Below are 22,978 nucleotides of genomic sequence, written 5' to 3' on the forward strand. Positions count from 1 at the left end.
AGTTGTTCGCTCACTATGAAGGCGAGATGCAACTTAGAAATGAGCTGAGGTACAGGGGACACCGAGATAAAAGCCAATATTTTCAAACAGCGCCACCACCTCACCAAGGAATAACAAGCTTTGGACAAGGGCAAGTAGAAAGAAGAGAAGAAGCACTTATGAGGCCGGCACCTGAGGTTGGGTTCGCTTGAAGAGGATGCGATCGCGGAGACCCGCGCACAAAAAGGATCCCAGTAGAAAGAACACAGCCAGCACGTTCACCAGCACAACAGTTGGCGAGTAGCTGTAGTCGGAAACAGTCAGCGTCTGCGCAGATCAAGAGACAACGTTATCCCGCAAAACCTGCTGCTATACCAAAATAAGAGAACAAAATGTACACACAACAGGACGCCATATAACAGCAGCTCCATATATATACTGCGAATTGTCATTCCGTTTTGGCAACGTACATTCTCATGAGATATGAAAAAAAACCTGCCGAAAAAAATTAAAAAGAAGCAGTCTTGGGATTTGTCAGGCTGTAAACGTGCGGATTGATACTTTTTCCTCCCTTCAACTTCGAAGGGAAAACAGTAAAGATTTCATTTGGTATGATTTGACTTCGTTCGGTTTGATTTGAGCTTACGCAGATTTATTGAAACAGAATGTTTGTTCTATTTCAAAAACGTCGAACACCTTCTTGCTGCATTTTTCTTGTGAAAAAAATTTGAATCTCAAACCTAATTAAACACAGCATGCATAAATTCAGGACTCTGCGCTACATCCACACATGTTTGCACAATACGCGAAATGAATTAAATATTCGGTACACATCAAGCCCCTGCCAGTACAGGCCGATAGCGACTTCGGTGGTTGACACCGCGCAATACGACCCTCTTGCAAACGGGCTACAAACGTAACGAACTTAACAAACGTAATGATCGTGTGAATATGGTCCATTGTTGAATGTCCTTTTTGAAACACTGCTTTTTCTTTAGGTTGACTGAAATCTAAGGTGGAAGAAATTCTGTTAGCGATTACTTTAGCAAGTATCCTGTAGACAACTGACAGTAGCGGCCTGTATATTTTCCAGTCCTTCATGTCACCCTTCTTATGGATTAGGATGATGTTCGCGTTCTTTAAATATTCGGGTACACTCGCATTATTTAGGCATTCCATGTACAGTTTTGCTCGTTTTACTACTACAATTTGCCCGCCATCCTTCACGAGGTCGGCTGTTATCTGATCGTCACCAGGTGCTTTGGAGCCCTCCAATTTCTTTCAAAGCCTTTTGGATGTCTACGTCCTCTTAACAACTTCCTCGTTCGGTTTATCCTGGATGTCGCGGCTCTGTACAGATCTCCATAGACCTCCTCGGGTACTATAACTGCTTTATTCCTATTTGTGATGACATTGCTTTGCTTGCCTTTTTTCCAATGATTTTCTCCTGCCTCGACGCCTCTTCACTGCTTTGAAGAGGCGAAACAATAGCTTTCACATACCTGGATTCTGCTGCACCGTCCAACGATCTGTCTGCTAAGCAGGCGGCGCTGCTTGTAAGATGGCCACGCGTTCGTGCGTTGTTGTTAACGGCTTTGATGTTTGTACGATTACAGCTGTCGTAGGGCCATTTGCAACTTCCTAAAATTGCATTGGTACTTTTCGAAGAGTAGCTGCGTTAGTTCATACGTTTAACTATGGCGCCTGTGAGATAACCTATCTAGTTATCGTCCGGACTTTTTTATGTACCTTTGCATTGTTATGCAATGTTCTGTCGCACATTTTTCAGTCCTATGTTTAGAGGTATCAAAGTGCGCCGCCCTTGCAAACTTATCCAAACCTTCTCATTACTAGGCCTGCCTAGTAGCTTTGCCTTGGGAAGAACTGTTGCGAGCTTGCAGAAGCATCGCGATTAAGCGGGACGGTGTCCCGCCGGCGGCGGCATTCCCCTTACGTGCTCGCTCACACGGAGTTATTCTGGGCGACAAACTAGCCGCCGCGACGCAACTCGATCCTTTCTCCCGTCTAGAACGTAGATATTCTAGTTCAATCTATGATGGAGGAAGGAATACTTTTCTCTATGTGTCGAACAGAGCTGGATCATCGAGGAACTACCTGCCTGTCATCGCCGTGGCTCATCTGCGGCCGCCACCGGGCAGCGTTTCCCGTTTTTTTCGATGCGACTTCGCTTCATGCGGGCCGCGCTTTAAGCGGGCTCACTCGTGTAAACAATAGTCCCCCTATTTGCGGTTCTCACCAATAAACAGACCAAGAAAAATTAGTTTGAGGATGTGTTGTTGCTTCTGTTAGCATTCATGTGTTCTATTCGTAATTTGGTACATTTCGCAAGGCCTTTGGTGCATTAAGGAGTTTCCGTACTCCAGCGAGTGCCATCATTCTTGACCTGTGTTCGTATTCACAGCTGTGGTCGAATTTAATATGAAGACGTATCTAACTACTCCAAACCTACCATATGCTTCCCCGAACTCCCTGCAAGCGAGGCGTAAAAGCAGTACTTCTTGGAGATCTAGAAGTGATTGACTTTTCTGTCTCTCATGGTTCCGGCAACCTCTTCGTTGGTTGCCACGCCACGTAGAGGGATGCACGATACCAGACGTGATATCAAAACAGACAGACAGAGTGGTCCCAACTTTCGCTTGTGCAGTTATCTTTCAAATACATGCTGCTCTAGAGACCGCGGGACGGCACGGCCATCCCACACGTTAAGACCCTGAGGGTCCTCGGCCTCCACATAGACGCGCTCAGGCACAACGGCCTCGCAATCAGGAAGCTGGAAACCAAGATGGAAACGGCCACTAGACTCATCCGGAGAGTGTCCACCAGGCATGCGGGGATGAAGGAAGCAAGTCTGCTCCGGCTCGTCCAGTCATTCGTAGTCAGTCATGTAGCCTATGTAGCGGCTTTCCACAACTGGAAGGCGGCGGAGCGCAAAAAGCTCGACGCCATCATCCGCAAGGCGTATAAGGCGGCACTCGGGCTATACACGCACACCAGCACGGACAAGCTCCTCGAGCTGGGAGTTCACAACACTCTTGACGAGATAGCCGAGGCCCAGCGCACGGCACAGCTAACGAGACTAAGGCAAACGAGAGCGGGACGCGCGATCGTACAGCGGCTCGGGCACCAGGGACAAGGAACGCAGGACGGCGCGGAGCGAGCCTCGCTCCTGCGGGACCTGCTCCGCAACCTCCACGTGCCACCCATCCCTTGGCACATGCATCCTGAGCACAATCAGGAACGACGGCTCGCCAGAGCCAAGGCACTCACGGCGACACACGCGATGGACACCGGAGCATACTACGTGGACGTAGCCAAGTACCCGGACCGGCCCAACACGTACGCTGCGGCGGTGGTAGCAGCCACCACCGGCGCGCTGTACACGGCCGGCAGCGTCAGGGCCAAGAGCACGGACCAGGCCGAAGAGATGGCGATCGAATTAGCCCTTGCGAACCCAGAGTGCACCACAGTCGTCAGTGACGTTAGACAGGCGATCTCGCACTACGCTACGAATAGTGTCTCCCTCAGTGTTGTGAGGGTGTGCGGGGCCCTACTCCCCAGACGATCAGCGGTGACTATTAAGTGGTTCCCGGCGCACGCCGGCCCGTTGAGCACGGGCGAGAACCGCAACGAGGAGGCGGACCGGGCGGCACGCGCGTTCACCAGCCGCGGCGCGAGCCCGAGCCCCCAACTTGCGGCGGAGGAAGACGACGAGGTGGTGCCACTCACCACCTACAAGGACACTCTGGAGTGGTACCGGACTAACCGCCGGACGCTACCCCCACCCCACCCTAAGCTGATGCGACGCGAAGCAGTGGTGTTTAGGCAGCTGCAAACACGTGCGCTGATGACTCCAGTAATAGCTGAACACATATGCCCGGAGGTGTACCCCAGTGATGTGTGTGTGATGTGCAAGAAGGACAGGGCCACGGCGGCCCACATCCTGTGGGACTGCAGAAGACACCCGAGCGAGGCCAGTGCAGCAGAGACGTTCCCGCCGTACCTTGTCAGTGCGGCGGCGTGCAAAGACTACGTCATACAACACATGGCCGTCCAGCAAGTGTCGGACGCCCTCGAGCTTCAACGCCCGAAAGTGTCACCCCCACCCGGGGGTAAGGCATGAGTAGGTGGCGGAAGCCGAGTGGCCGGGTGACACGACGTGAGGCCGCGTCGCGTTTGCAGGACAAATAAAGATGTTTTCTCTCTCTCTCTCTCTCTCTCTAGAATAAAAGGCACTGAAGTGACGCCCGCTCGAGTCACTAATCGAAACAGCGAAACTTTTGTGTGTCAACTAACCTGGGGTTCCCAGAGGAGCTGGGCGGTTGCGACCGCGTCGATGACGGCGGACGTGCCCAGGAGACCGAGAACGCACCAGACGTAGGCAGAAGGGGACTGGCCATGCTTGCTCCGCCACGCCGACACGCAGCTGAGTGTCACCTGCAGCCAGCACGGAGCTTCAACAAAGGGAGCTTGCAACACTTTTTCTCAACTTTTTTAAAATCGGGAATGCTTCCCGCGCTCAGGTTTAAAAGAAGGGGTCACAAGAAACCCCAGAAAAAGACTTCTACGCCCAAAAGATAACGTATGGACTCGCCCAAAAGACTTCTATCTCTGTCTCGGTCTGGGCATTGTTTGTCGGCTTGAGTGATGCCACTGCTACTATGTCGTGGCTATTGGTCGGCTCCTTCTCTCTTGCAGCAATAAATGCAACAGATAGCCAGTTTAATAAAAACCGCAACCAAAGCAAAGCACAAGCTGGAAGGTGTATCGGCTAGACGAGCAAATCACGCGAAATCGCCTTGTGGCGAGAAGTACAGCTATCGCACTGCTTCCATGCACGAAGGAAAGAGTGGAAGCGTTTATTGGCAGTGTTACAAGGTCTCTATAAGTTGGCTCTTCTTGAAGAGCAGAGCGTGCCTTTGAGAGAGAGCTTTCCAATAATCACAAAACTTCGTATTTTAAAGCGAAAGTTTCTTAGTGGACCCGATGGAATCCTGTCAAAAAACTAATGCATTTCCCCATGGGCCCGTTGGCCCTGCTTAAAAGCTCTGATAAAATCTCTGAATGCCCATGAAGTGCACCAAACCGGGCTTCCATTGTGCCAAAAAAGGTTACTTGACAATCGCGAGAAAAAAAGAACGGTTTTGGATGGGACAATACACGCCTCGATCATGAAGCAGTGGTGCAACAGTATACCTTTATCTTATATACCCCGTATGGGTGTACATATGGATCGTTCGAAGATGTGTTTACTTAGTGCGCGAGAAATCGTCGCATGGGTTCCTTCTTCGTTCGCTGTTTGGGTCTTTGAAGGTTGGAAGATTGATTGGACGCATTTTCAGCGAAGGTTTTGGCGCACTTTCGATGCAGTTCCGACGTTAGAAAGCTTTGGCGCGCGCCTCTTTCAACTTTCTTTAAGAAGGGCTGGTAAATACGTAGTATAGAGAATTGTCGTGCACTTCTGTACTCACTCACTCACTCACTCACTCACTCACTCACTCACTCACTCACTCACTCACTCACTCACTCACTCACTCACTCACTCACTCACTCACTCACTCACTCACTCACTCACTCACTCACTCACTCACTCACTCACTCACTCACTCACTCACTCACTCACTCACTCACTCACTCACTCACACGTGTTACAAACTCAACACACAATCATACACATATTTTACAGCAGCCTAGATCTACATGTACAGGATTAGTTGGAAGCGTTGAGCCGCAGGGAGCGACTCACCAGAACCACTGCACTGGCGAAGTTGGCGGCCGCGCTCCGAGCGATGTTCGGGCACACGTCGGTGACCTTGTGTCTCTCTCGAAGCATGTAGCTACCTTGGCGAATGGCGATCGCCGACGACCCCATGTTGAAGAGCTGGGCGATGACAAAGTGAAGATGCCGAGCACGTAACGTTTTCACAATGATCAATGCATGGTAGGCCTTCGAGGTTTTCTTTATTTGTGGAGTTACACCTGTGATACACGGACGTTTCAAAGGCCTTCCGAGGGGCTTAGAACCATTTGTTTTTGGAGTGGCGCACTCACTACCTATTAGGCGCCCTTTGACGCCCAGCCCACAACAACAGTCAAAACTCTACACATCCTCTGCGTGCAATACCATCACCTTTCTTTCTCCCCAGCAGACCTTCTCCCCAAAATCCGGACAACGGTATCCCAACTGACTCACCTTATCCAACGAGTATGCTACCGTCGACACGGACTCCGGGAGGCAGACATCTGCCGCCGTATAGTGCAATCCATGATCACGAGCCGCATTGTGTATAGTGCCCCATACCTCGTCCTAATATCCCAGGAAATCGCCAAGCTCGACACATTAATACGAAAGTCGTATAATGCAGCCCTTGGGCTTCCCTACTGCACTTCGACGGAGCGCAGCCTCGGGCTGGGCATCAATAACACAGTACCAAAGCTCATTGAAGCACACCTTACAAATCAACACCACCTGCTGCAAGCAACCTCCATTGACCGGCACCTCCGAACCCGCCTCGGCTACTCCTCCAACCTCTCTCCCGAATCCTTCTGCACCCCCTCCCCCCGGCCAGCGCTGCCATCCAAGTAGTCCCAATACCAAAGCACCTGCATCCCATCTTCCGCTCACACTGCACACGACTACTAGTTAGACGTCAAAGCACAGGCTCCACCGCCTACTACACAGCACCGCCACATACAGCACACACCCTTCACACACCCTGCACACGCCATCGCAAACATTCACTCAACAGGCAACACCACCACTACAGCCAACATACGCACCACATCTATTGACACTACGGAGGAGGCGGTCATTGCACTCACCATTGCACACACGCTACGCACTTCACCAGCCAGACTGATTCCCAATCCGCCTGCCATCGCTATGCCATGGGTCGTATCACCAACCTCTCCCTTTCCATCCTCACCCAACGACCCACACTAGCGGACACCCGCACGTACGGATCCCAGGATAGTCGTCTCTTCCCGGGAATATGGGGTGTCACGCCACTGTCCGCGCCTTAAAGGGGTCGTGAAGAGAAAATGTATTTGTCTTTGATTAATTTTGTCTGCTTGAACGACCTTTTAAGAACATAAATCCCAAATATTTTCACAATTCATTGCTTCTGGAATTTAGGAGGCGCCGTTGAAATTCTCGTTTTGAGGCGCATCGCAAGCGACTATGCGCGCACGGACGGTCGGCAGCGCAACTAGAATGACGTCATGTGAAGTACATTCCAGAGTTCAACGCAGTTCAATGTTCTTTGTGTATAATACTCTGCAAATCTGCAAACCCAATATTTTAAAAATAATGCCTCCTTTATTCGTTGCCAAAAAGCAGTTTTCTATCCACGTGAGCGGTGTCGTGACCGCTTTTGTTGTCTGGCAACCATTGCAGCAGAACTCAGACCTACTGGGTGTTTGTACAGTTTGTAGCCAGTTTCACTGCCGAATTTCACGTTCTTTTGCCGAATTCTCTTCGGAATTTTATCTGTTTGTATGAAATGGCCCAAGACCGCTCAAGGAAAAAAAAAAAAAGTGCCCCGTGTGCGATTGGAACTTTCGGCCTCCGGGCCAGCCCAACGTTACGGCCAGCCTAGTCGGACACTTTATCCACTACACTATCGCCGTGGGAAGCGCGCGCGCCGAAAAACTGCTGCATAAAAGCCTCTTCGCATTTGTAACCCAGAAGTCTGTCGTGTTTTCATAAATTCTAATCTACCCAGAGCTTTAACCGCCAACTTACTGTTGAGCGCTTCTGCAGTAAGCCAAAGCGGAGCGTATACAGTCAACAAAACAGCGTTAACAGCATTGTTTATTGCAGGAAACAGGAAAGCAATCGTCGAACTGCGTGATGTTGGGACTCGGCGACTCGGCGCTGTATCGCTGCTTCTCGCTAGTTATTTTTGCGCTTGATGAGTGAATAATGAGTGGGTTTTAAGTTCCGCTACTCGAAGTTCCTTCGATAAACGTGTTTATGTAATAAACTCTCATTTTAAGCGTTCGGTCATGTATCTCGTCAGGTCAGAAGTTTCACGTTCGCGCAACTCACATTACAGGCTACGTGAGACAGACGTCGGCAAACTTGTGCAAGAATATCGGCTAGCAAAACGACAGTTTAGGCTCGTGGAAAGCAGCGTAAACAGTTTACGAATGCCCAGTTTAGATTAAACGTGGTTACTTCTGCCTGCGCCACTCGCCGGTGTTGTTGACTGAAAGTTCGACCATGTTGATCAGTCGTATCAGAGATCAGACGTCTCCCGTTCAGTTGCAGGGCGAGTTTCATCATGGCGCCGATGTTGTAGCTTTATCTGACCCTTTGCAAGCCCGCCCTATGCCGACATATTGTGCAGACGAAGGAGAACTGTGATTGGCTGCTTACTGACTTACTGAAACGTCACTTCACGAGTTGAGGAGGAAAGCCTCGGGGAAACCGTAACTGCATTTATTTACCTATTTCCCGATATCGGACGACGAAACGGGTATGCATTGTTTGTTTATCAAGGTTCCACGGTTAAAAGCGCACACACAACACAGTTTTTTTTTAAATCTCTTCACGACCCCTTTAAGCTAGCGGGCATTCGCGGAGGGCTGGACTACCCACCAGCCCCAGACACCCTCACCCTCCAACGTCTACCCCCCGCCTACGCCGATATACGCCTTGAGCGCGGCCTGTAGGGGCACCACTGAAATCCCCCTAGCGGCCCGTTTCGAAAGCAGCCGCGGGAGTCGCCGGCCCGCTCCCCACTGTCACCGTTGCTTTCGGGGCCCATTCACGACTGAGATTTGCCGTTTCTAGGCGTTGGAAATACATATTTATGTGGAGCAGTCACTCTGTTCTCAAATGTGGTGTGTTTACGAAAGTGTAAATGTGTGTGACGCGATCTTAGTCTGGTACATTCGGTCTGTACAAGCGCTAGGTGTGCGTCACAGGTCGGCGTCGCGAAAACCGGGATGTGCATATGGAGATGATAGTGATTCCACTGCCCTGAAATTTACTAACAGTGTCTAATATAATTTCTCAGCATAATTAAAACAGTGTCTAAGCAGTGTTTAAGCATAATTTCCCAAATGGTCATGCCATGGCTATACCCTACGATGTATATCAGTTTTGTGCACTTATATAACCTAGTGGAGTGCTAATACCTGACAGCACGCCAGTTATGCTTGCAATATCATACCTCAGATATTGATCACTACCCTGGACATAAATTTCACGAACATTCTACGAAATAAGTAGGATGAATAATCCAAAATAATACCCGGGATCAGCGCACGACAAAAAAATAATGCTAGGGCGTCTTGTCGTGAGCTGAACGCCCGCAAACATTCATATATGTTACATATATCCTCCGCGAGCCGGCCGTAGAAGGGCTTCTACAGTAATGCCCGTTCGAGACTAAACGTTTCTTCGAAGCATAGTCATATGACGCAGGGAGCCTGCAGACTTTAGCACAAACGGAAATCAGAAGGCCTTATCAGATATCCCACTCTTCTAACGACACCTTTTATCAGTTTTGAACTTGTATACCTCAAAAAATGCGTCCGCCGAGGGATCAGCAGTTAAATTCTAAAAACTATAGTGACGTGAACAAGTAGCTTGTGTGTGTGATTACTAAAACGTTCTTTCCTTGGTTTCGCTCCGCAATCGTACACAACGATACGTAAGCGTCCCCCTCCGCCCCCTCCCCATGCCTCGCGAATAGCAGCGCATTTCGCACACTAATTGGTCTCGTAAGTCCTCCCCGGCTTAAGTTTATACGGACGTCTTTAGCATTGCAGAAGCTGCACTGAGTTTTATTTTTCATTTCTGTACGAGCTATTTTGTTTCTTCCGGACTTGCAGACCATTAATTTTTCAGTGGTTTAATTCACTTTTCCTGGTTCTTGCTATGAGGCATAAGTCCGCATCTTTCACGACGCAGAGCCTTGGAATATACTTAACATTTTCGCGTGGCTTAGATTCTTATAAAAGGCATGAGCCCCTATGGGCCGCGCAGCGCAATCCCGTCAACTCGGCGGTGAAGCGGCGGCAGGCGGCGCAGCGATCGCAAAGCTCGAGGCGTATACTCGCCCACTACCGTCAGTCCCGCCGCCTCTACCCACCACCTCAGCCCTCCATTCCCATTAGACGCACGCACCCGGCGCCGCCTACAGAACAACATTTTCTGTAACCACCAAAATCTACACCGCATATCTCCGACCACCTACTCTCTAAACTGCACACGCTGCAACTCCCCGTTGACAACGCTCCACGTAGTATGGCACTAGTGCCCTACTAACAGCACCCCCCCCCCCCATCAAGTCTACCAGCAGTGGGAGTGCGTGCTGCGCAGCGGCCAGGTCAAGGACCAGGCTGGACTGGTCGAACGGGCTAGGTCAGCGGCCGTGGCACGTGGCCGATGGCCGCCCTTGCCCGTTTTCTTTAACACCTTCCTTTCGCCTCCCCCAGTTTTCAAAAATAAATGTTTACGTACTCACTCACTTGTAAGTAAGCGCTCGCCACAGCTCGGCTACCATTGCCGTTTCCACTGAATGTTCTCTCTCTCTCTCTCTCTCTCTCTCTCTCTCTCTCTCTCTCTCTCTCTCTCTCTCTCTCTCTCTCTCTCTCTCTCTCTCTCTCTCTCAATTTCTCTCTCTCTCTCTCTCTCTCTCTCTCTCTCGACTTTCAACTCGAAAGTTCCGTGTAGCACAAGCTTTGGTTACTGCTTTGTTTTACCAGATGCAGTAAACCCTGATTATAAACACCCACTGTCTAGAGTGCCGTCTTGAAACAGACCAGAGCGTCTGCCGTTGTAGTGTAGCGGTTCAATACAGAAAAAAGCCATTGTAGTGCAGAGGTTGCGCCTTAGCTTCCAATTACTAAGGGCGGTGGTTCGAATCCGGTCATTCGTGCTTTTGTTTTCTTTACATATTTCGTTTTAATTATAATTTTCATGGCTCGGGTTAGTTTAGCTGTTTTAGATTATTGCTGTCAGTTATTTTGGGGATGTTAAGTTGGCTTACGTTACGTCACGTTAATGGAGGGCGAAGAACTGCCAGACGCGGCATTCTTTCATGGAAACGCTGGTGACCGTCGCTTTTGTGGAGTGCTTACAGTACCGTGGAACGGCAGTCTAAACACAGACTTCCAATTCCAATTTTCGCCTTGCTGGAAGTTTTTCGCTGCCCCCACTAGAGCGCGTCGGGAGAAAATCATTCCCGCTTTCAAACAAGTATCGCCTGTAACGAAATCTGTCCCGAGGACTTGACTATAACAAGGATTCGCAGTGATTGTTTGCTTGTCTCATTACAATAACATCATTCGCTTAATAAGGCGACGCTTTCTGTGCGTCGTGGCGTCCACGCGCACGATAAAACGCACTGCAGCCAAACCAGCTTTCTCTGACAATGGTGATGATGATAGTGGGTGAAATAAAAGAAAAATAAAACACTTCCCGTGGTCGGAATCAAACCTTCGTCGTCTATTCGATTGCGCCTATCGTTTATTGCACCTATTCGATTGCGCCTATTTGATTGCGCCTGGGTGGTCTATTCGATTGCGCCTATCCAGCATGCTCGAAGAAGGATTTGGAGAGGGGTAATGGACGTACAAAATTAAGCAGAAAAATCATGCACCCCTCCGTGTACCGATGAGGGTTGAACGCGAAGTCGATTGCCCGATTTGAACTTACCCGTTCAATGCCGGTCTTACTTTCGTTTGGTGCCATTTCGCTTGGGTTTGCTCACTGGAATTCGGTTACAGCCGTCCCCACCTACGTCTCAGAGGCAAGGCGCCTACCATGTTAGCCGCTCTGCTTGAGTTTAATTGAGCTGTGCACATACGAAAGAAGAGCCTTTTCTTCCTAATAGTACCCACTTTTCTTCTACAAATTCTTATATTTGTTGTGCGATTATTCTCATCACTTTTTTTCTCCAGATCTTAGTTTCCAAAATCGGGCACATTAGCCCCGATAAAGCTCCCAATCCTGGCCAATCCCCCAAGAGGGTATGCGCCACAAACAAAGGAAGAACAGCAACAACAGCAGCTTTCTTCGAGCGAAATCAAATTGCGAAGGGTGAAAGACAAAGCCACTGCTATGAAAAGTGCAAACTGCGTGCGAGCCGAAGTCAAAGCTCAAAGCCCAAACTCAGAGTCAAAGCTAAACTCCAAAGTCAAAGTCCAAACTCAGACGACAACCAAGGAATCTCTTACGAGTAAGCTTTGCGTTTTACCTACCACGGAGCCCAGTCCGCGCGGGACCGTCTGATCGGTTTTCATGACAATACCACCTACTACCTCTTCTCCCCCCGGACCTATTCTCGGGCGGACAAATCACGTCTGGCGACAAATCACGTCTGGTGTCACGTCTGGCGCCAACTCCAAACGGGAGTCTTTCCCAATCCGGCCACCATGACCCATATCCACCTCCGCCTTTACCCAACCTCGGCGTGCCCCTTATGTCGCGCCCATGTCAACCTGGCCCACATCATATGGTCATGCCCCCTGGACACTTTCCCCGAAATCCCCTCTGAGGCCTCGCTTGGCAGCCCTGACCCGGGCCTACAGATCCGCCTGGTCAAGAGGGCGGAAGGGGTCGCCGGAAGGCACCAGCCAACGGCCACCACGGGACCGCCAACCTACGTCAAGGAGCAGATGTCCAGGAAGGGGCGGGACCTTACCGTTACCTGCCACCACCATTCGGACTTCAATTCTCCCCGAGACGGTCCTTCAAAATAAACTTTACCTCTCTCTCTCGGTTGACGGAGAGGTGCATGATCTTATTTGTTGTTTTGATTTTTCACCGTTCAACGGTTATCTGTCATACGGCGAGTTCAGAAATTCACAGCGTTCCGCTTTCGAAAGTCATTACACTACAACGTTACAGGCGGCCAAGATTCAACGGCTTTTCAATCTGATCTCGATGCTTATACCAGCTGCTCCTCCGGAAGAAAACGTACTCTCAATGGCACTAAAATGGAGGTTTCCTTTTATACTCGTAAAAGGCACCACACTTGCACTTCCACATCCAGCACCACATTTAGGCACCACAAAGGCACCACATCCAGGAGTTCATACGACGCCATCACTTTCATGAGTAAAACACATTGAAACCATTCGCTTGTAGCTTCGCGCACACTAGGCTGCTTACAAGGTAACTTACGATCTGCATCTCCCGATATAAAGAAACAAGCATATTTAACATACGTGCGACCAAAACGTTCGCTTTTCCGATGGAGGCGAAAAGCAAAAATGCCCGTGTGTACGAGATTTCGGCGCACTTCAAAGATCCCCAGGTGGTCAAAGTTAATCCGGAGCCCACCACTACGGCGTGCCTCATAGTCTGCGTTGCGTCGGCGCGTTAAACCTTACAGTCAATCAATCAATCAATCAATCAATCAATCAATCAATCAATCAATCAATCAATCAATCAATCAATCAATCAATCAATCAATCAATCAATCAATCAATCAGCGGTCAAAATGAGAGTACAAATCATCCATCTGGAATCCTCCACAAGCTTATCACACCGCTGATTTGGAAGCCGTTCGAAACCGCGCAGCTCGTTTCATTACGTCACAATATTCAAGATATGTCAACGTAACCGGACTACAACAGGCTTTGTCACTTTCATCGCTCGCTTCACGTCGCATAACTTCTCGTCTGTGCCTTCTTCACACTTTCTTTTGCAAATCGGGACACCCTCACGTAAAACACCCATTAATACCATCATCACGACTGCCCCATACACACCCTTGCGGTCCATAAACTGCCAAACAACAGTGATGAGCAGTTCATTTTTTCCCGAATGCGTAACACTGTAGAATGCACTCCCAGATAACATTGGTTTTGTAGAGACTGCAAAACATTTCGCAAAAAACTAACCGGTTTGCAAAATCCAAACGACACGTCCTAATCACCGTAGTTGTCTTTTGCGTTTGCAGTTTTGTTTTTACAGTACTGCTATCATTTATATATCGTCTTGCATGTAATTTCATGCTTTTTAGTGCTGATTCTTTTCGGTTGTTTACTTCTAATCAGTGTGCACCTTTTTATTGTTACTTTGTAATGAAGCTCTTCCAACTTTGGTGATCGCACCCCCCCCCCCCCTCTTATGTAATGCCTTGGACCCTTAAGGTTAAATAAATGAAATGAAATAATATGAGAAGATTCCTCCGTACGGCGTACAAGGTGTCAGAAAGCGGCATGCGGCATAAATGTTTTCCCTTGGACTAATTTTTTACAGTACCTTGCTGTCACGCTCTAACGCTGTCTCACTCCTAAAGCTTTATTTGTCGGTTTACCACCCGGCATTTGAATATGCCTCCGTAGTTTGGAACGGCACGTTCCAGTCGAACGGCAGTATCAGAGAAAGCGCCAAGTATACGTTCCTGTCTAGCTACAAACATCGTTTTTCAGGCGATATCAGTGGGGCCGAGTGATGTTTAAATCGACCCTGCAACACTTTTATAAGCGCTTTCACTCTTTCCTTCGCGTCTGGAAGCATCGCGAAAGCTACAGTTATTACCAGCACGGAGCGGCACTGCGTGATTTGCTCGTCGCACAAGATACGCCTTCCGTTTCTGCTTTGTTTTTCTGGTTGTATTTTTAAAGTTGCGATCGAAAAGCGTTCATTGCTGCACCTGAAGGAAAACCGGCCAACAGCCGCTACATGGCCTTAGTGACGTAATTCGAGCGGTCGAAGAACATCAAGACCGGGAAAGAGAGAAAAATCTTTGGAGCTAGTTTCGAAGCTACCTGATGGGCATGGAGCAGTAATTTTTCTCTGAGGTGCTTCGCGACCCTGTAATCTAAGTACTGTGCTATGTGACTGCGTTCTGCAAGCATTTAGGATTGCAAAAAAAGTTGAAAGAAGTGTTGCAGGGTCCCTTTAAAGAGCGGAGCTGTTGTAGATCGAGCCTTTTTGTTAGTCTGCTGTCGGTCGTGCGTCGCGACGCGGTAGGAGCAGGTTCCCAAACCTGCCTGCGAAGAGACCACTGCGCCCTCTATCGTTGGTCTACGGTTCCGAGAACCGGCTTCTGCAAGGGTGCCGGCGGAGTCCCAGGCCCACTGACCACCGATAGAGGGCGAAGTGGTCTCGCAGGGGGGCGGGGGTTCGCGTTATCCCGCCATGGGAGGGAACCTCCCTCCGCTGACATTCAGCTGCCGATTCCTTTGCGTGAACCGTAGAATTTGCGTGGCGACGGAGCTGTTGCTCTCGGGCGAACGCCTGTTGACATTCCAGCCGACACAAGAAAGCAGCAGCTCGGCGGTTTCAGCAACATTCACACTGGGTGGAATTGCGTTTAATTTTAGGTGCGAAGTACTTTAGGACCACACAATGTCCGTCCGCGTCCGTGCGCATAGCGTTTACAATCGCAAAAAATCACACAGGCACCGGCACGACTCGAGCCTGTGTTTGCTAGACCACAGAGAGTTAGTGTGGGTCGTCTAACCCACTGGGCAACGACCGTGAGTTAGTACCCGAGAGTCAAACCGCTTACTCCCTCGCCTGTAACGGTGCGGAGTACCTTAGGATCCCCTGATGTCCGTCCGCGTCCGTCCGTGCCCACACCACCATCAAGCGAAAATCAAGCGCAATTCGATTTGAGCCGTGAGTCGCAGTTTCATTTAAGGAATAATCAAGGTGCAACTCACGCCTCAAATCGAATTACGGTCGGGACGCAAATCGGATGTCACTCGGGGCATAACTTAGAGGTCATTTCGAGTCCCCGTACCCCGCACCTTCGCCATCATCCACGGAGTGGAAATGCTGCCATTTTTTTCTTTAATTTCTAACTTCGATGCGGGACTGCCACACACTAAAGCTGATTGCATATGCCTTTCTATTTGTAGCTGTTGGTGGTATTACTGCATTAATTAGATTATAAGCAACACCTTTTTTACACGATCGCGATGCCCAAAGTGAGGGGGCTGCTTAAAATCGAAAAATCAAATTACCGCCCCCCGCCCGCCACCTTTTTTCGCGGCCGTATCTCGAAGAGACTGGCATAAGGGACAATGTTTTATTTGGCAGAGATTCAAGCGAAAGCTGGGTACAACCAGTGAACCCACCGCTTGCCTCTTATACTCAGTCACCCTCCCTTACTCTTCATAACTGACTTGGCCACACTGCCAACGTGGGCCCGATTCCACGCGTCTGAAATAAACCTTGCACTGGTTGCTTAAAAGGGTTGCTTAGATTCGCATGAATATTTTTTTTCTTCTTTCTCTCCCGAAAGTAGGGGAAGGTTGGCTGAGAATAGCAAGAATGCGGTATTTCTTGTTCTAACATGCTTGCCAATGTATCGTTTACAGTGCGGTCTAAACACACACGGAAGTCTTCTATACTTTGTCGACGTAACTCATGCAATCAACATCGGTTTTTTTTTTGTACCGAGTTCAAAAGAATCTCTACTCCTTAGTTATCTATCTGTTTCATTCGTTACTTGCTCCTTACGTGTGCAAACTTTGAACATATTTTCAACATCATAGTGTTCAACTCACTTAAAAAATCGGTTTTCATTCTGGGTGTTTTATTGCTTTTGCTTTTCTTTTTTATTGTGCCAGCTTACGTCTAAAAGCCTGTTTATTTTGTCCACCTTTTTATCTCTTTAGCTTGGCTAGAACTTTATCATGATTCGATTTTTTGGGGTAGTTCGAACCGAAGTCCTTCCTTTTGACCAGATAAGCCTTGTTTACTATTTCTTTAACTTGTCTATATTACTCTTATTCGCTTGAATTATTTGTCCATAGTTGATTTTCTCCCCTGCTGATGTATCTCAGTGTTATTCTTTTTCAGCGCGTCAAAACAAATTCTGGGCACTCTAATTTTGGCATTAATCGATCGATCGATCGATAGATCGATTGATTGATTGATTGATTAATTGATTGATTCATTGATTCATTCATTGATTTTCGTGATCACGTCGACGGCGTAAGTGCCACGGTCTTTGCTCCAAAACTCACATTCCTGACGACCCTAGAATGGAATCGGTCATTGGCCGCTGTATTGCTCTCGTTTAGTTGATTATTACAATTATACTAGCGGAAATTGGACATTTTTTCATCCCCCGAAAAAGCGACATCTATGGATACTTTCCAGATTCAACGTATGGGAGTACAGGCGATTTGTGGATTTGGCGCTCACTGAACAGGTTTTCTTAAAACATAATTCTCTATACGCAAATTCCAAATAACGTTCGCATGGCGGTCTCACCGTGAAGACGACGTCCATGAGAGTGCAGGCGCGGCGGGAGCACTCCGGCAGCGGCCGGTGGATGGCTTCAGTCCAGCCGAAGACCAGCGACACCAGGCTGGCCCACTTGAACGTCTCCGAGATGAGCGAAGGCAGCGACGAGTACAGGTTCTGCGCCACGACGACGTGCATGAACGGAGAATTAACCTCGCCAAAATAACTGTCCCGAAAGCAATGTTAACTGTTATTAAGCGAAGCGTATCACTCCAGGTCAAACTCAGAAAATGGATCGTTCCTGGTAGCGTCAATCGTACCTTCCAGCTCAGTCAAATTCAAGCCAGTTGACCGTGCGGTTGCGCAGTAAAAGCGCCTAACCGCCCATTCGGAGAGAGGGACAGAGGGAAGGAGTAAAGGCACCTGCCATCTGAACATCAAGGTGGCGCTGGCTGCACCCCAGTTTCTGCGCGTTCCCGCTTAGTCCGGCGACATACGCCGAGAGCAGCGTCTGTGTTTTGTCTTGTGGTGCAGCTGTGTGCGCCTCCAATGCGCGTAAAACCCAAGCTGTCGCTCGACAAACGTGGTTTGACCGCATTCAACCAAAGCGGTATTTATGGCTACGGTTTCATATACGTATCGTGTCCGAGGCGCAAAAGATCTCTCGTAGGAATGACCGCAGTCAACCCTGGATAGAAAGAAAATATCCTCACTCATTTCACCTAAATTCTGCGTCCCCTCTTTGTTGTGTGCCGAAAAGCTTCCCTGGTCATTCACATTCACAAATTGGAATGGTGCCTGCTCTTAATTCTTGTAAGTTGTAAAGGCGACGACGCAGAAGATATTCTGGGTCCTCACTTCGTGCTCGTCCTCGTCCCCTCGTCACGTGACCGCTGGAGGAAAGGTACGCCCTGTAAAACCATCGTGCGTCCGTACGTTCGTTCGTTCATCTCCGTTCATCTCCGTACGTGCGTTCGTGCGTCCTCTCCCCACCCTGTTGTCACGTAACCAGAGGAGGAGAGGCACAGGGGCACAGAAAAGGAGGAGCGATTGCTACGTGCTGGGTAGTTGGGGGAAACAGGCACGCGCGTCAATTCAGGGCAAGCGGAGTGCAGGAAATAAAACAATTCCCGGGCCATCTCCACTAACGTGAAACATGAGCAGAAACGAAGCATGCAGTGTATAGGGACCGGGCGGCCGTTGTATGGTACCACCGTCGCTACAGCGAACAGCACCGCCCGTGGCGAAGCGCTCGTCAGTGGAATGCCGGTGGCGGCAAGCGCAGCGTAGTTGTCCATGAATTTCTGTCGTTCTGCTGCGGTGCAGCTGGCAAAGAGGAGATAACCACAAGGTCTTTTTTCAGATCGGTAAATCTAAAAAGTAGAGGCGACCTTTACGAGACATGCTATGTGCGTAATTTACGCTCGTACTTAGTAATTACAAATAGAAGACGACAGACGACGATCAATGCGCCAACCTAGAAGTCAAGCTGGAAGTGAAAGTCCGTTCCTTTGTTCAAATTTTTTCATTTCTGCATGCAGTTTAGCGTATCGAGGAATATAATGCAGCTAAATTCTCCTACGAAGATGTGTGTAGCCGATCCAGGAATGCTGCGGCGCTGTCCTTTGGCAGTTGATGATGAAACGGCGTCGCGCACAACCGAAAGACAGAGTAGGGGGCTGCCTTCTAAGATTTACCACAAAACAGAAATTGTGATGGACGACGCTCCGTATCTTCATTGACTACGGTAGAAACGTATTTAATTTCACAGAAATACGTTTAATACAATCATCTGGGATCGTTTACAGTATAAATAACGCAGGATAGCAAAACGTTATTGCTCGTCGTGGAAAAGCATTACTTTACAAGACTTGCAATGGTTGCTTGCTAGTTGTCTAATGGTTTTTCAAAAAACACTTCCTGCGTGGTTGAAGGACCAGAGACAGCACGGTGCCAAAAACCTGCCATCAGTTTCACAATTGAATGCTGCCGTCGAGTTTTAAGTGCAATGCACTCCTTAAGCGACCCTGAACCTGCGTCCACCGGCGATGTCCGCGCACGTGGAGATGGGCGCGCGCAGCCTGGCCGCTGACATGGCACATACCCACGTGGGGGATTGGCCAGGAATCTCCTCGTCTTCCTTGGCAACGGGGGGAGATGGGCGCGCGCTGCTTGGCCGCTGACATGGCACATACCCACGTGGGGGATTGGCCAAGAATCGGGCGTGAGAAGGGCTAATGCACCTGCTTAAAGGAGTACTGTCACGAAATTTCAAAGCTGAGATCCGCTCTAGCAATCAAGTACAACGACAACACAAATAGGTGTCTGTGAATAAATGCATCTTTCTTTCTTTGTAGTTGTGTGTGTGTGTGATCTCTCTTTCGCGAACATTACCGAACCGCGCAAATTCAACTCGTGCATTCGCACTTTCACATTCTTCCCCTCGGGGAAATGCGGGGAATTTTACAAGCTGCCACCTACGCTTGAAAAATCATGCACTCCTCCGACTAACGAGGATGATGGTTTATCGCAAAGCTTTCTCGTGGGGGTTTCCTTGGCTGCCTTCTGGACGTACACTTTGCCTAGCTGATCTTTGAATTTGACCAGCACGCAGTTTGATCTGTTGATCTCAGCGCACGGTCTTTGAATTGGACCCTTTCCCATTCCGTTTCGCGCGAAAAAAAGCTTCGCGATCACCCCTCGTCATCGTTAGACGGAGGGCTGGATGATTTTGCTGTTTAATTTTGCACTTCCATGCATCCCTCTCCAAATCCTAACTGCTTCCAGCGTGTCCGAAATACGTCTGTGGAGGACTCGGGCCGATGCCCTCTATTTGAGGCAAGTAGTCGCGAGTTTTTGGTTTCTTTGCAAGGCAATACACGATTTTTTAGGTACTCGGCACAGATACTTAAGCATTAAAATACACCGACTGACGTTAATACGGGCACATTTTTTAACTATCGGTGCCAGCCTTTATTCCACGCAGGTGGTAAAATGGGAAGAGGAGCGAGGATTTCTTGTATCTTGCGCTGTCAGGTGGTTGAAATATACTTTGACTCTCGATAAAATGACCACTATAAACGTGGCAGTTCCGCTTCGCTCTCAGGCTCCCATGCTGTCACTCAGGGCCGTAGCCGGCACTTTTTTTCGGAGGTGTTTTGAGTTATGGGAAGGTCCGAGTTTTGCTGAAAGGAACAGTAAGTCTCGCGTAAGCGCTGCCTAGAAAAAATTTCGGAAGCGGTTTGAACCCCCAAATCCCCGTCTGGCTACGTCCCTGCTGTCGCTCACGAAAACCGAAGGCACAAAGCTCACGGTTATAGAAAGAAAGTGTAAACAGCCGCGACTTTTCCACAGTCACTCGGTAATCCTTCTCGTATATAAGTGCCTTTCTCTTCAGAGTACACGCATCGATGTATCCCACAGTTAAGGCTGGCGTGGAAACCGTAGTCATCGAAACCAGTGAAAATAGTGTAAAGTGCTAGAAATGAATCCTAATATTAATAGTTTTATTCCTACTCAGATCACGCATAGCCTGGCGCAGAGCGCTGCAAAAAGCACTATGTCAATGCAGCCCATTCCCAACCTTAGAGCGTCCAATACGTTTGCGTAGCCTTTAGTGCATTTAAGAAGAAATGAAGACTAATATTAGTAGTTTTATTCGTACTCCGATTGGGTGGAGCCGAGCGTAGATCGCTGCAAAAAGCGCTCATGTCATTGTAGTCCATACCCAAGATTAGAAGTGTCCGACAAGTTTCATAATCATCATCACCACCAGCCTATCTACGCCCACTGAAGGGCAAACGCCTCTCCCATTATTCTCCAATTAACCCGGCCCTGTACTAACTCGACCAATTTATCCCTGCAAACTTCTTGATCTCATCTGCCCATCTAACTTTCTGCCGCCGCCTGCCGCGCTTGCCTTCTATATCCTCCTGAGACTCAGCGTGCAACGTATAGCACATTCAGATTCAGGCATTTCATAAACAATACAAGCTGCAAGCGAAACCGAAACCGTGCTTCCAAGCTAGAGTAGAGACCGGTGCTGCCTCCTGTTGGTGTTTCATGCAACTGTTGTTCCTAGGTGGCGCTCATACTAACAAACAAAATGGGCGTTTTTCAGTTTAGACGTTTTCTGCCGAAGCCACGGAGCAAGATGTGGCCGAAGCCACCAAGGAAAACTGTTCTCATGTATTTAGAAATGCTGTGACGCTCTTGAATTTCATATTACGAGCTCAGGAAAGACTAAGGTCTCATACGCCACCACTATTTCCGTCTTCACTCTTCTGTTTTCTTCTTTATTTCACTGGTAAATTCGATGTGCAACAGATTGCACATCAGGACAATGTTGAGTCTTTGTCACAGCATTTAGCAGAACTCATTATTTTGATTTGCACTTTCACTCCTTTGAAATTAGAGGTCTTTTTGGGCAAATAAATAATAAAAATAATATTCAAATTAAGAAATCGTAAATAAAAATAAAAATAAATGAATAATGAATAAGAAATAAAAAATGAAATAAAATATTAAAAATAAATAAATGATTGTTAAATAAAATTGAAATAAATCAAAATTAATCAATATTAAATACAAAATAAAAATAAAAAAGTAAACAAATGAAACCTAAACATAAGAAAATAAAAAATAATAATACATAATAAAAACGAACAGCTTCAGTGGGAATTTACCGGTGAAGAGAATAATTTGCTTGTCAACGAAGATGTATGGTGAGCATGGCAGACTAAGGCAGGCGTTTGTAATGATGTCAGGAAGAGGACGGACTTTGAATGGCTGATTGGCTTCTTCATCTTTGTCAGAAATAGCGAGGCGCACACACACGCACACACACAACCCACAAAAAACACACAACCCACACATAACACACAACACAACACAACGCACACACGCCCGCACACACACAACCCACAAAAAACACAACACACGCACGCACACACACGCTCGCCCATACAAAACAACGCGCGTAAACACACAGCACGCGCACACACAAAACAACGCGCACACAACACAACACAACGCACACACACACACACGCGCGCGCACGCACGCACACACACACACACAAACACCGAACGCGCACACGCACATGCACACGCACGCGCACGCGTGCACGCACACACACACGCGTGCACACGCACACACACGCGCGCACACACATGAACGCACACACACACACGTGCACACACGTGCACACACGCGCACGTACGCACAACACACACGCACTGTCTATGGCATCATGTTGCATGATTTTTTGACAACTTAGTCTCAGTGTGCAATATATTGCACATGTGATAGCTTTTCAACGAACCGTCATAAAAAATAAAGAATTACATCAAAATTATCTGGGTAGTACGTCTGGTAAATTCAAATATTCAAAAAAATTTGCTTGTTTTTACTTCGTTATGTCTCGGGTCTCAGGAGGATATGGATACACTCTGTTACCCACCCGCCGCGGTGGCTCAGTGGCTAAGGCATTGCGCTGCTGAGCACGAGGTCGCGGGTTCGATTCCCGGCCGCGGCGGCCGCTTTTCTGATGGAGGCGAAAAGCAAAAACGCCCGTGTGTACGAGATTTCGGCGCACGATAAAGATCCCCAGGTGGTCAAAATTAATCCGGAGCCCTCCACTACGGCGCGCCTCATCGCCTGCGTTGCGTCGGCGCGTTGCACCCTACAATCAATCAATCACTCTGTTACCCTTAATGACCAATGGTTATCTTGCCTTCAACGGTTATCTTGGAATTGCAGAATGGGGCTTGGGCTGCGGCCTGACCCCGGCGACCATTGCCGGTAACGCAC

At 48.6% G+C, this 22,978-nt stretch overlaps 1 protein-coding gene across 4 annotated transcripts in view; it reads right to left on the reverse strand.

Moving 5' to 3' along the window:
* Positions 1–22,978, reverse strand: part of LOC144158675 (multidrug resistance protein mrp-7-like) — a 149,822-nt gene that overhangs the window by 80,671 nt on the left and 46,173 nt on the right. For all 4 annotated transcript variants that reach the window (XM_077689710.1, XM_077689709.1, XM_077689707.1 and 1 more), the window contains exons 2-5: positions 17,195–17,344; positions 5,744–5,878; positions 4,294–4,434; positions 172–306 (exon numbers count right to left, since the gene is read on the reverse strand). In XM_077689710.1, coding sequence (XP_077545836.1) covers positions 172–306; positions 4,294–4,434; positions 5,744–5,878; positions 17,195–17,344 — 561 coding nt within the window. The remainder of the gene's footprint in view (positions 1–171; positions 307–4,293; positions 4,435–5,743; positions 5,879–17,194; positions 17,345–22,978) is intronic.

The sequence above is a fragment of the Haemaphysalis longicornis genome, unplaced genomic scaffold (assembly GCF_048455015.1).
Source record: "Haemaphysalis longicornis isolate Haplotype H1 unplaced genomic scaffold, Haemaphysalis longicornis Haplotype H1 scaffold_10, whole genome shotgun sequence".
NCBI classification, from domain to species: Eukaryota; Metazoa; Arthropoda; class Arachnida; order Ixodida; family Ixodidae; genus Haemaphysalis; species Haemaphysalis longicornis.